Source organism: Ctenopharyngodon idella, chromosome 10 (genome assembly GCF_019924925.1).
Source record: "Ctenopharyngodon idella isolate HZGC_01 chromosome 10, HZGC01, whole genome shotgun sequence".
Taxonomy (NCBI): domain Eukaryota; kingdom Metazoa; phylum Chordata; class Actinopteri; order Cypriniformes; family Xenocyprididae; genus Ctenopharyngodon; species Ctenopharyngodon idella.
The window spans coordinates 17,299,858-17,312,113 of NC_067229.1; the positions used below are offsets into that span (position 1 = coordinate 17,299,858).

Below are 12,256 nucleotides of genomic sequence, written 5' to 3' on the forward strand. Positions count from 1 at the left end.
ATGTGTGTTTTTTTAACTCTGGTTATCATGATCTAAATGTATGCTACTATGGAAGACCAATGAATTTTAAAACTCAAACAGTCAGAATATTTACATTTTACCATAGAAAATGAGGTTTTACAGGTTTTACAGATGGTAATGAACATAAATTTACATCCGCATCCCAAATCAAGCCACTAATACGGTCAACTCACTGTCAAATGTGTATTTCTAAGAGACAAAACATGTAGTATTAATATTGCAGCCTGCACTGCAAACTGTGCCAAAGATACGTGCCATCAAAGTCAGGCAACACAAACCTGTTTCGTGACTTGAAACAGTATCACCCGTTAGCACATGCAGAAGCTAAGAAATTAATTTTTCTATTAAGATATTTATTTTGTTAAGAAAAAAAATGACTGGACAAGTGTAAAGAATTCAAAACTTGAAGCGTTTGTCATGTTCTCACAATAAAGAGTAGTTTAAAACAACAGTTAACAGTCTGGTTTCAACAACTTTCACTTAGGAGCAAAAATCTTTTTTTTTTTTTTTTTTGGCCATATCGCCCAGCCCTATGTGCATCTATTGTTGTTGTGTCTCCAGTAGTTTGTTTTTCATCTCTTCTGTTTATTTTCAACTGTAAATTGAAACAACAGTCTAGGACAGTGGTGCCACCTTGTTAACCAACTAATTAGTGCAAAAGAATTCAAGACGCATGTGCAAGCTGAGCGTACACAGTATGTGTGTTTAGAAAAATCGAGCTGTGGACGTGCAGCACACACAGGGTGTTGTATCCTTTGTAGTATCCTTTTGGCTTTTAGGACACAGCCAGGATTCAGATTTGATAATGTAATACAAGACCAGGATTGAGAATGACTGGAGTAATGGATGGTGGGTAAAAACTAGGGCTGTGTGATTTAATCAAAATTGTAATAATCACAATGTGAGCATGCCCTATTTCTAAACTGCAGAAAGCACAATTTTTTTTTTTTTTCCGCCAGCCCCCTCAGTGTGCAATCTCAATGCAACATGCCCAAATCTAGCAGGAGAACAGAACAGAGTGGGTTTACCGTTACGACCAAGTGTGCCGCACTGAAAAGTGAAGCCAAAACGTTTCTATCGCTCACAGGTAGCTGGATGCAGTTTAGGTCATAAACCCCGCCCTCTTCATGTAATCTAAGGCCGTGAGGCAATCCTTGATACCACAGCTCCACTTCACTCTCACTACTATGCATACTCTGGCTTCTGCGTAATTAGCGCAAGATGTCAGCGGAATATTGGGACATTTGCAGCTTACTTTTCTACAATGGAAGAGAGTGAAGGTGCGTCTTCCATCTTTTTTTTTTTTTTTTTACAGTCTATGGTTACGACAAGGAAGATATCACAGAAACAGGGACGGTGAATTCAGGGCAGGATAATCCCGCAAATATCGTAAATAAAGCAGGGGCGTGTCTAGATGGGTGGCATGGGTAGCACGGTAATATTCAAAGGCCCTCCTAACTGAGCTGATATGTACCTCTGGCTCTGTTGTAATAAAACAAATTAAATAAAACATTTGATGTCAGTTGTTGTACATCTTTATTTTTAGTGTTTTTTTTTTTTAGTTTTTTTTTTTTTTTAGCATTTTTAATAACAAATTATGGTAATATAACTAAATTTACAGAATTTAAAGATTTACTTACAGAGCCCCTTAAGAGACATGTAAAAAATATGAGATAGAAAGAAAAAAATATATTACAATGCTTACAAAATATTCAATGCTTTTGTGTTCCCCCTGCAATAAAGCCTGCTTCCAAAAAATGATGGACAAGTGTGTTAGGAAATACCTGTATTGTTCAAAAAAATCATGATATTTGTCCATATCGCACCTGCAGCCCTAGTAAAAACTACTTCTAGAGTCACCTAAACTCGAGCTCTGATCTGGATTCATCATTTCAGATGGCCAAACAATTTGTCTGTACTTGTTCAGACTGGATCTGGAGTCAAATCAGATTCTGAACTCCAGATTCTCATGCTTATTAATGCAAGTCAAACTGCCATTATGTCTGTAGCTATTTATCTTAACAATAATTTTTGAAGGTAACTATCACTCCTTCTGCAATATTTCTACTGAGTTCTAAGGTCTTTTTCCACCACCGTAGCACAAATGTGCACATATCAAGGGCGTAAATACATTAGCATCTGTATTTACACCCTTGCTAAAAGTTTGTTTCTGGCCTTAGATCTGCAACCCTGGAGTTAGTTGGTGACAAACAGAATTGAGCATTCACTTTTGAGCATTATTCTCTCCCGCCGGTGTAAAAATGAGTTTTGACATGCTGCTCGTGGTGGATGGTGTTTTGACAAATTCCTGCCAATCAGGTGATTTAATGCTGGAATGAATTTGTGAAGCACATTTGTCCTCCTGCCTTTGGCATTCATGACTCAGTGAACAGAATTGAAAATGCCTGAGGTGAGCAGCGGCAGTATCTGCATCTGACTTGCACTCTTGTGCTGGCTAGTGCTGTTTTCTAATGCTGCACTGTGCTGGATTGTGTTTGGGGTAGAGTTACGGCCACTGCCATGACAAACACATTTTACACAGTCATGAAAAAATACACTCAGTCATTGTGCCGTTTCAGGATTGCGGCAGATTTCTTTGCTCTTGTGCTTTAATAGGTGCTGTTGACCTTTTATTTATGGATCAAAGCAAGTACAGGTTTGTCCAGTTTCTGTTTGTGTGGACTGTGTTTTAGATAGTGAGAGTTAAAGCCCGAACTCTTTTGCATAGCCGGAACATACAGGATTTTTTTTTTTTTTTTTTTTATCTGTGTGTGTCTGCGAGAGAGAGAGAGAGAGAGAGATCTCAGTGTTGCTGACACAGTCATTCAGAGCTCCTGTTCTCTGCTTCTGTGGGCGTGGCTGTGGGTCGGTGCCCGCTGGAATGAGGCCAGCAATCTGGGTCAGTTTTATTAACCCTCTATGTGATCAGTCACTTTCACACTCTCTTTCACTTGTACACTCATTAGTGCTCAAAGTGCTTAACAGAGAAGAAAATTATGGATTTTAATACTTCTTGAAGAGAATGCCTATGCTAAACACACTGTCATGACATTAGGATGTTGTGGGTATTAAAAAGAGCCGAGTCTTCATGACATTCTGATCTGTAGATATGGCTTTGTTCTCTCATTTGAAGTACATTTTGACCAAAAAAAACCCAAAAACCCTATTCGGGGTCATTTTTAAGCTGCTAGCCAGTGCCAGCATTTTTTATCATATTCACAAAACTTTCATGGCCCCCAGAATATTTTGTTGTATGAATATGTAAACTGTCAATATGAAACACATGAAAGTTTAATTACAGAAAAACGTTTCAAACAAAATGTTTTTTGTTTTTTCTTCAAAAATTTTCGAAGAAAAACATGTTTTGTCAAAGACTTCAATTCAAAGAATCCTGATCGGATTCATAATGACGTGAATTGATCAAGATGTGAATGAATGGAGATTAAGTCCATCAACACCCCCAAAGCTTACACAGTCCATTATCTCTTCGTGGGTTTCAGCATTTCATTCAGTAACGTTAGGCAGTTTTGATTTATATGCCGTTGAATGTTTGATGATTGCGTTAGCTTACTTGTGTGTAAACAACTTCTGTCCGCTTCTGGTTTACACAGATGATCTTTTTCTTCGCTTCTTTTTGGATCCGGAGATGCTGTACTATTTCAGAAGATGTGTAACAGCGCCCCCATCATATAACAGTGAAAACACAGATTGCCATTAAAACTCATGAATGGGAGGGAAGCATTGTCATAATGACAGAAAATCAATCAATAGTGTGTAAAGAATTAATGTCAATAGCACAAACTCTCCAGGATGAGTTACAAGTTTAATAGTACTTAGGGTAAAGGTGTGATCACATTAGCAGATTTTTGGTGAATTGTGGGCAAAAGAGGTCTTTGATCTATTTTTTTAATAATCAAGTAGTGATGTAGTCCCTTTCAAACCAAGCAGCTTTCTGTTGGTCAATGCAGCAAATCCAACTTTAACCCTTTGCGAAATCTGCATGGGGAAATCATTCTCTCTCAAATGAAACTCCACATTGTGTAGATTTCTATTGACATGACTGGATTTCGCCCACGAAACGATAAATGTGACCCACGTAAAGGAGTGTGTTCAAATCTCTAACTGCAATGTTGCTTAGTAGTGTTTTTCTAAAGCAAGCGTTTACGGTTACATAATGTGGCATGAGATTTCATGTCTATGAAGCAACAGCTGTAAACCATTCCAAATGTTTGTGTAACAGGAAATTGTAATTTGTAACTCTTGTTTTTTTTTTCCTTTTTATGCCTCTTACTTGCGCTGTTAAATGTTTTTCACTCCTCAAAAATCAATATGTAATGACTAATATAATAATGTTTGCAGGACTATTTTACAGCAAAAGTGACAACCGAAATGAAAGCACACATACACACTGATTAAAGCATCCCTCTGGGATTTACTGTACTCTTACCACTTATTACTTAATAAACAAAGACCAACTTTGAGCTACAGCTCTCTTCAAATCAGATGAGAGATTTTGCCAGTTTCCTGACATCTCTTGAGAGAACTGCTAGATCTTGTTTCATTCCATTAGCATTAGTGTGTTGGCATAAAACAGCAGATATGTCCATACTGAAGAGAACCAACTTCCTGTGCCCAGTTTAATAGTCAATATGTAACCAATGAAGGAAAAACTGCATGAGAAACAGTCATGTGATATTAGTGGCCGTATGTAAATATGATCTGCATGAGGTTGTCACTCAGAGCTCATTAACAGAGCAGTGGTACTGTGTGTTTATTTTGAGCTGGTAGTGATATGGGGTGCGGCACCGACTGGCATGTGAAGGGCATGTTGGGAGGCTTGTTACAGGACCAGCATGTGATGCAATTCAATATTTAATCAGAGCTCTAGAGGAATCAGACTCGCACAGGCATCTTCATTCACTTCTCATGACAAAAACAACTCACACAAACAATGATTGAAAAATAATTTATACAAATACACTGCCGTTGAAAAGTTTGGGGTTGGTAAGATTTGTTTTTTCAGTGTTTTTGAAAGAAGTATCTTATGCTCACCAGTGCTGCATTTGTTGCATAAAAAAATACAGTAAAAACAGTAACAATGTGAAATATTATTACAATTTAAAAGAACTGTTTTATATTTTAATGTATTTTATAATGTAATTTATTCCTGTGATCAAAGCTGGATTTTCAGCATCATTACTCCAATCTTCAGTGTCACATAATCCTTCAGAAATCATTCTAATATGATGATGATTTGATGCTCAAGAAACATTTATGGTTATTATTAATGGAAAGTTCAAAAGAACAGCATTTATTTGATATAAAAATCTTCTTTTGTAAAATTATAAATGCCTTTACTGTTTTGATCAGTATAATTGCACCCTTGCTGAATAACAGTATCAATTTCTTTCTTTTGAAAAAATAAAAATCGTACCTACCCGTAAATTTCCTGGATCCCCCCCCCCCCCCCCCCCCCCCCCCCCCCCCCTTGGTCATCCTCTGTTGAGGATACCAGGAAATGGAGCCTTATTAAAAACATAAACCGAATCATCCACTGGTTCTCAGTTTATCTGCGAGGATGGTTCCTTCCTGATTAGGTGGACGATGTCAGTATTAATAGGAAATGAGAGAGTACACTGTAGAGAAAGGGAATAAAGACCTACAGTCTGTGTATTGATACCTCTAGTTTGTTTAATAAGCACTCAGATAGGAGCAATCAGATGTTGTATCTGCGCTAATATAAATTTTTGAAACTAGTTTAGCCTCACCACTGTTTGTGTTTTAGATGGTCATGTGCTACATTATATGCCACATTATGCATTTCTTTCATTCTCCAGGTGAAGGTGAACATTCTCGGTGACGTGATCGATCAGGGCTCCACCAACCTGCATATCGACTCGGCCGGCTTCAGCCCTCATGCTGCCATCTACTCCATGAGACCCGACGTGCGCTGCATCATCCACATACGCACACCGGCCACTGCTGCTGTAAGTATCCGCCCAGTTACACCAGCTTCAGCTTCATGTGCACGATCACCAAACAAAACAGTTTATTTCAAAGAAATATGTAGCTTGTATTGAAATTTTGACTTAATTTTAAATGCCATGACTTGCATTAATCTCTTCTGTTATGTCAGGTGTCGTCTATGAAGTGCGGCCTGCTGCCCATCTCTCAAGAGTCTCTGATCCTGGGTGACATTGCCTACTACAACTACCAAGGCAGTCTGGATGAGCCGGAGGAGCGCATAGAGCTCCAGAAAGCCCTCGGACCATCAGCGAAGGTAAATTCAATACCCAGTGACAGTTGCATGATGAAAGTGAGTATGAAAGTGTAAAATGCAGTACGTTTGTAAATGTGCAAGATATTTTTCCCCAAGATGTATATGTGTGTGTTGCAGGTGTTGGTTTTAAGGAATCATGGGGTTGTAGCTCTCGGGGAGACCATTGAAGAGGCCTTTCACTACATTTACAACGCTCAGTTTGCCTGTGAAATTCAGGTAAAATGCTCATGATGCTGGGTAATGCATTTTTAAAATGGTTTTGGGTGATGTCGTGTGTCGCCGTCACGGCTGATTAGGACAAAAACTATGGTTAACATGGAAAAGATACCTTTCATTGCGTGTCGCGGCGTCACGTCTGGTTAGGGCACAATGTTACACGTAGCAGTATAATATACTATATAGCAATTATTGGCTTCTTGATTGTTTATATCATCGCAAGACGTAATCTACAAACCCGATTCCAAAAAAGTTGGGACACTGTACAAATTGTGAATAAAAAAGGAATGCAATAATTTACAAATCTTATAAACTTATGTTTTATTCACAATAGAATATAGATAACATATCAAATGTTGAAAGTGAGACATTTTGAAATGTCATGCCAAATATTGGCTCATTTTGGATTTCATGAGAGCTACACATTCCAAAGAAGTTGGGACAGGTAGCAATAAGAGGCCAGAAAAGTTAAATGTACATATAAGGAACAGCTGGAGGACCAATTTGCAACTTATTAGGTCAATTGGCAACATGATTGGGTATAAAAAGAGCCTCTCAGAGTGGCAGTGTCTCTCAGAAGTCAAGATGGGCAGAGGATCACCAATTCCCCCAATGCTGCGGTGAAAAATAGTGGAGCAATATCAGAAAGGAGTTTCTCAGAGAAAAATTGCAAAGAGTTTGAAGTTATCATCATCTACAGTGCATAATATCATCCAAAGATTCAGAGAATCTGGAACAATCTCTGTGCGTAAGGGTCAAGGCCAGAAAACCATACTGGATGCCCGTGATCTTCGGGCCCTTTGACGGCACTGCATCACATACAGGAATGCTACTGTAATGGAAATCACAACATGGGCTCAGGAATACTTCCAGAAAACATTGTCGGTGAACACAATCCACTGTGCCATTCGCCGTTGCCGGCTAAAACTCTATAGGTCAAAAAAGAAGCCATATCTAAACATGATCCAGAAGCGCAGGCGTTTTCTCTGGGCCAAGGCTCATTTAAAATGGACTGTGGCAAAGTGGAAAACTGTTCTGTGGTCAGATGAATCAAAATTTGAAGTTCTTTTTGGAAAACTGGGACGCCATGTCATCCAGACTAAAGAGGACAAGGACAACCCAAGTTGTTATCAGCGCTCAGTTCAGAACCCTGCATCTCTGATGGTATGGGGATGCATGAGTGCGTGTGGCATGGGCAGCTTACACATCTGGAAAGGCACCATCGATGCTGAAAGGTATATCCAAGTTCTAGAACAACATATGCTCCCATCCAGACGTCGTCTCTTTCAGGGAAGACCTTGCATTTTCCAACATGACAATGCCAGACCACATACTGCATCAATTACAACATCATGGCTGCGTAGAAGGATCCGGGTACTGAAATGGCCAGCCTGCAGTCCAGATCTTTCACCCATAGAAAACATTTGGCGCATCATAAAGAGGAAGATGCGACAAAGGAGACCTAAGACAGTTGAGCAACTAGAAGCCTGTATTAGACAAGAATGGGACAACATTCCTATTCCTAAACTTGAGCAACTTGTCTCCTCAGTCCCCAGACGTTTGCAGACTGTTATAAAAAGAAGAGGGGATGCCACACAGTGGTAAACATGGCCTTGTCCCAACTTTTTTGAAATGTGTTGATGCCATGAAATTTAAAATCAACTTATTTTTCCCTTAAAATGATACATTTTCTCAGTTTAAACATTTGATATGTCATCTATGTTGTATTCTGAATAAAATATTGAAATTTGAAACTGCCACATCATTGCATTCCTTTTTTATTCACAATTTGTACAGTGTCCCAACTTTTTTGGAATCGGGTTTGTATATTTTCATACAGCTCTATATATAAAGTTGTATATATGAGCAATATCACACGAGTAGCCATGTGAGATGGCTTTCTATCAGCCTGCGGCCTCATGCCTATGGCCAAATCACAGCTGTGCTGATATAGCTGTGCTGACCCCCTTTAGGGTCTCCGTACTAATCTGCTAAATGTGACTATAAAGATATCAAAATATAAACATTAATGTCATGATTTACTGCAACACTTCTTTGAAACAATGTGCTTTGTGAAAAGCACTACGCAAATACATTTTACTTGGCACTGAAACGTCACCATTAAGCACACTAAATGTTAAACTGCACTTCCTTTCTGCTGAATGATCCAGAACTGCCATAGATGTCTGACGTCATTCTGTCTCTCTAGGTGAATGCGTTTTCATGCGCTGGAGGAGTGGAGAACCTGATCGTGTTGGATCTGGAGAAGTTTAAACCTCGTACACAGGGGGTGGCAGAAGCCGGTGTCAACATGGGATCTCAGCACAAGTGGAGGCTGGGAGAGTTGGAGTTTGAGTCGCTCATGAGAATGCTGGACAACCTGGTATGTTTGTGAGACTGAGACTCGAGTACAGAGGTCTCCAAACTCTGTTCTGGAGGGCCACTGTCCTGCAGAGTTTAGCTCCAACCAACTCCAACACACCTGCTTGAAAGTTTATTGTATGCCTAGTGAGACCTTGATTAGCTGGCTCAGATGTGTTTAATTGGGGTTGGAGCTAAACTCTGCAGGACAGCGACCCTCCAGGACCGAGTTTGGAGACCCCTGCTCAAGTACATTTACAATGAGCTCAGTGCCAGTCATCTCCCAGTGTGATACAGAGACAGGATTTGAACTCTGCTTTGGATCAAGTGCCAAGTGTGAAAATAGTCAAAAGCATCTGCTAAATGACTACTTACTACTAGTCCAACTGTGTTTGAGAGGAATAATTACAGCGGAAAGACTGGAAAATCACTTCTTTTAGCCTTTTTCTTTCCCTGCTCCCCTTCCTCTCCTATTAGGCAGACAAAAGGAGACCAACGTAAAGAGAGAGACAAACTGGAGTTGAAAAGCACTCCTGCGCAACTCTTTTCTCTTCTTTCTGTCCATGTCTTTCTCCAGCTGTGCAGTCTGCACTGTTTTTTTTTTTTTTTTTCTCTCTGTCCGTGTGAAATAGGGAAGAATGCAGGCATGTGGAAAGTCTGTTTTCTCAGCCGAGGCAGAAGTATGGAGTGATGTGGAAGATGATAATGATATGGTGTGTCGCTCAGTCAGCCGCCATTACCCACTTCCAGTGAAGCGATATGTTTTTCCTGCTTATGCTGGAGAGTTTCAGGATATGGTTACAGAATGCGCTTGATGTACCTTAAAGACTGTGTCTTTTGTAGTTGACTTTTCGTGCACCTTCTGCTTTAGTTTTCAAGCAGTGGCTCATTATATAAACCTATTCAGTGTTGAATTATTCATTAGGCTCATTGATAAAAGGCCTCTGAGTCATTGAAGGCAATTAAATGATTTAAGAATAGGTCTCATCCTTATATCATTTATTATATTTATTTTGAATAATTGTTATATATTTACTTTCAGGGTTACAGGACAGGCTACACGTACCGGCACCCCATCGTGCGGGAGAAGCCGCGACACAAGAGCGACGTGGAGATTCCGGCAACAGTGACGGCGTTCATGTTCGATGACGACGACACTCCACGTTTCCCTCTGAAGTTGCTGCAGCAGCGACAGCAGAGGGAGAAAACACGCTGGCTCAATTCACCCAACTGCTACATGAAGGTGAACGTGTCGGACGGGGCTAGCGAGGACAACGGACGCACCAAGACCACAGTGAGACTCAGTTAATCTCTGTTATTGTGCTCTGAGATTTGTGCATTCCTGTTTTTGAAAGCCTTGCATTCTGGTAAATCTTTCTCATCAGAAAGTCCTCGGGTGGATTTTGTGGAAGAGCAAGAATGTGGTTATTTCCTGGGTATACCTGAAGGTCTAGCTGCAGACGAAACTCATATTTCTGTCATCGTCACAGATAAACTTTTGAAGCCTCATAACTTCTGTCAGTTGACTGGAGGACCCCACTGTCTTCAAGGCTAATGCCAAATGAACACAGTTCCCTACTGACCTCTAGTGGTCAAGGCTTTAGCATTACATCTTTGGCTGCATTTTCACCAAGAGCAAAATGTCAGCCGGAGCTAAATAGTCTAGATTTTCATGGCAAAAATTTGTGCTTGAAAGAAATTGGGTTGCAACTCTTTCAAAACAGCTGTCCATACTAGACTTCACACCAATTCGGAATGACTGCAGAGGGCTTTATCTTTCTAACAAAGTCTGAATTTATTTCTTGAATTCTGTACTAAATCTTTCTTTTACACAATCTCTGCAGTGGATGAAGTCAGATGATGGTGGTAACACCAGCGGGACTCCAATCCGCATTGAAGATCCCAACCAGTTTGTTCCTCTGAACACAAACCCCAGTGAAGTTCTGCAAAAGAGAAATAAGGTGAGTTAATAAGTGTGCGATTAGATGGTGTATCTCGATGCAGAAGATGTCATAGTTAGGCAAACTTCCATAGTGGGGGTTGAAAACTGCAACAGATATAATTCTTGCATTCCAGTTTTCCCCAATAGCAATAGCAATTGTTTCTATGACTTTTTATGAAGAAAAAAATATTGAGAGATTGGTTATGTTGGTCCGAAGAGAGAAAGATGTCAAATTTACCATCAGTCCCTCAGCTTGTATTAGAAACACAAACACAGCAGCGCTAACTAGCTTTAATGTCAAGGTAATATAACACAAGTTTAATTTTATAAATGTACATTTAAAAAAAAAAAAAAAAAAAGATTTACAGTGTTAATAACTGGAATCAGACTCTTATTCACCATTTCATCACTGTGTCTTACTGTCACTGTCACCATGTCACAAGGTCTTAAACCGCTTTCTTTTGATCTTTCCAGATTCGCGAACAGAACCGGTTTGATATGATGACAGCAGGACCGCAATCACAGCGGCTTGCAGGGATTGTGGTGGAAAGACCGCCGGTGAGTGTCAGAACGGCATATTAAATAAACCATATGTGAATCCTGAACAGTCAAGCAAGGGTTGCACAGACATTCGCATCACTAGGTGGCGCCAGATCCTCTCAGAGACTGTTGAACAGTGTGAGTGGTGACACATCACAGTTGTGTTGGTGAAATTAGCAACAGTATTTGGGGAAAAGGTCTTAGATTTAAAGCAGGGTCTTATGAAGCTCTGTTTTTCTCTTTAAGGGACAGTCGCCAGTTAAGGTAAAATCCCAGGTTTGTTATGTTGATAACAAACGCAATTTTCAGTATTGAAATGTCTGCATGAGGTCACTGTTATATTTGTAGTTTTGGATTTGCGGTGTTGCTACTTAATTTTTTGTTTTTTAATATTAGAGGATTTGTGACACTTTTTTTTTTTTTTTTTTTTTTCAATCCACAATGATTAACATGCCTGATGGTCTGTGTGTTTGAGTTGTTTTTGTCGTCGTTATGACTCATTTCATAACCAAGGTGCAATTCTAGTATCTTATTGTGTGTTCTCTGCTCTGCCCACGCACACGCGTGCAGCCATACACAGGCGATGACGAGGAACAGACGGGCCCTCTTCCTCCAAACCCCTTCAGCGAGCTGAGCGAGAAAGAGCTGGACAACTACCAGAAGAGAGTAGAACGACAGCACCTCGGATTGGATGGTAAAACATGCTCACGAGCCCTCTTTATGCTACCATTCAAAAGGTTGTAGTTAGTAACCCAGTAAGTTTTTTATTTTGTTTTTGTTTCTTTTTTTAAAAGAGATTAACACTTATTATTCAGCAAAGATGCATTAAATTGATCGAAAGTGACCGTAAAGACATTTATAATATAAAAATATATAAAAAGAAGACTTGAGTAATG

The 12,256-nt window shown here is 39.7% G+C and overlaps 1 protein-coding gene across 7 annotated transcripts in view; it reads left to right on the forward strand.

The window, feature by feature from the left end:
- The window catches only part of add3a (adducin 3 (gamma) a), a 103,301-nt gene that overhangs the window by 83,450 nt on the left and 7,595 nt on the right, over positions 1–12,256 (forward strand). For 5 of the 7 annotated variants that reach the window (XM_051911514.1, XM_051911509.1, XM_051911512.1 and 2 more), the window contains 9 exons: positions 5,859–6,008; positions 6,158–6,301; positions 6,419–6,517; positions 8,727–8,900; positions 9,921–10,172; positions 10,723–10,839; positions 11,295–11,378; positions 11,607–11,624; positions 11,931–12,054. In XM_051911514.1, coding sequence (XP_051767474.1) covers positions 5,859–6,008; positions 6,158–6,301; positions 6,419–6,517; positions 8,727–8,900; positions 9,921–10,172; positions 10,723–10,839; positions 11,295–11,378; positions 11,607–11,624; positions 11,931–12,054 — 1,162 coding nt within the window. The remainder of the gene's footprint in view (positions 1–5,858; positions 6,009–6,157; positions 6,302–6,418; positions 6,518–8,726; positions 8,901–9,920; positions 10,173–10,722; positions 10,840–11,294; positions 11,379–11,606; positions 11,625–11,930; positions 12,055–12,256) is intronic. The other 2 variants (XM_051911515.1, XM_051911513.1) reach the window with 1 other exon arrangement.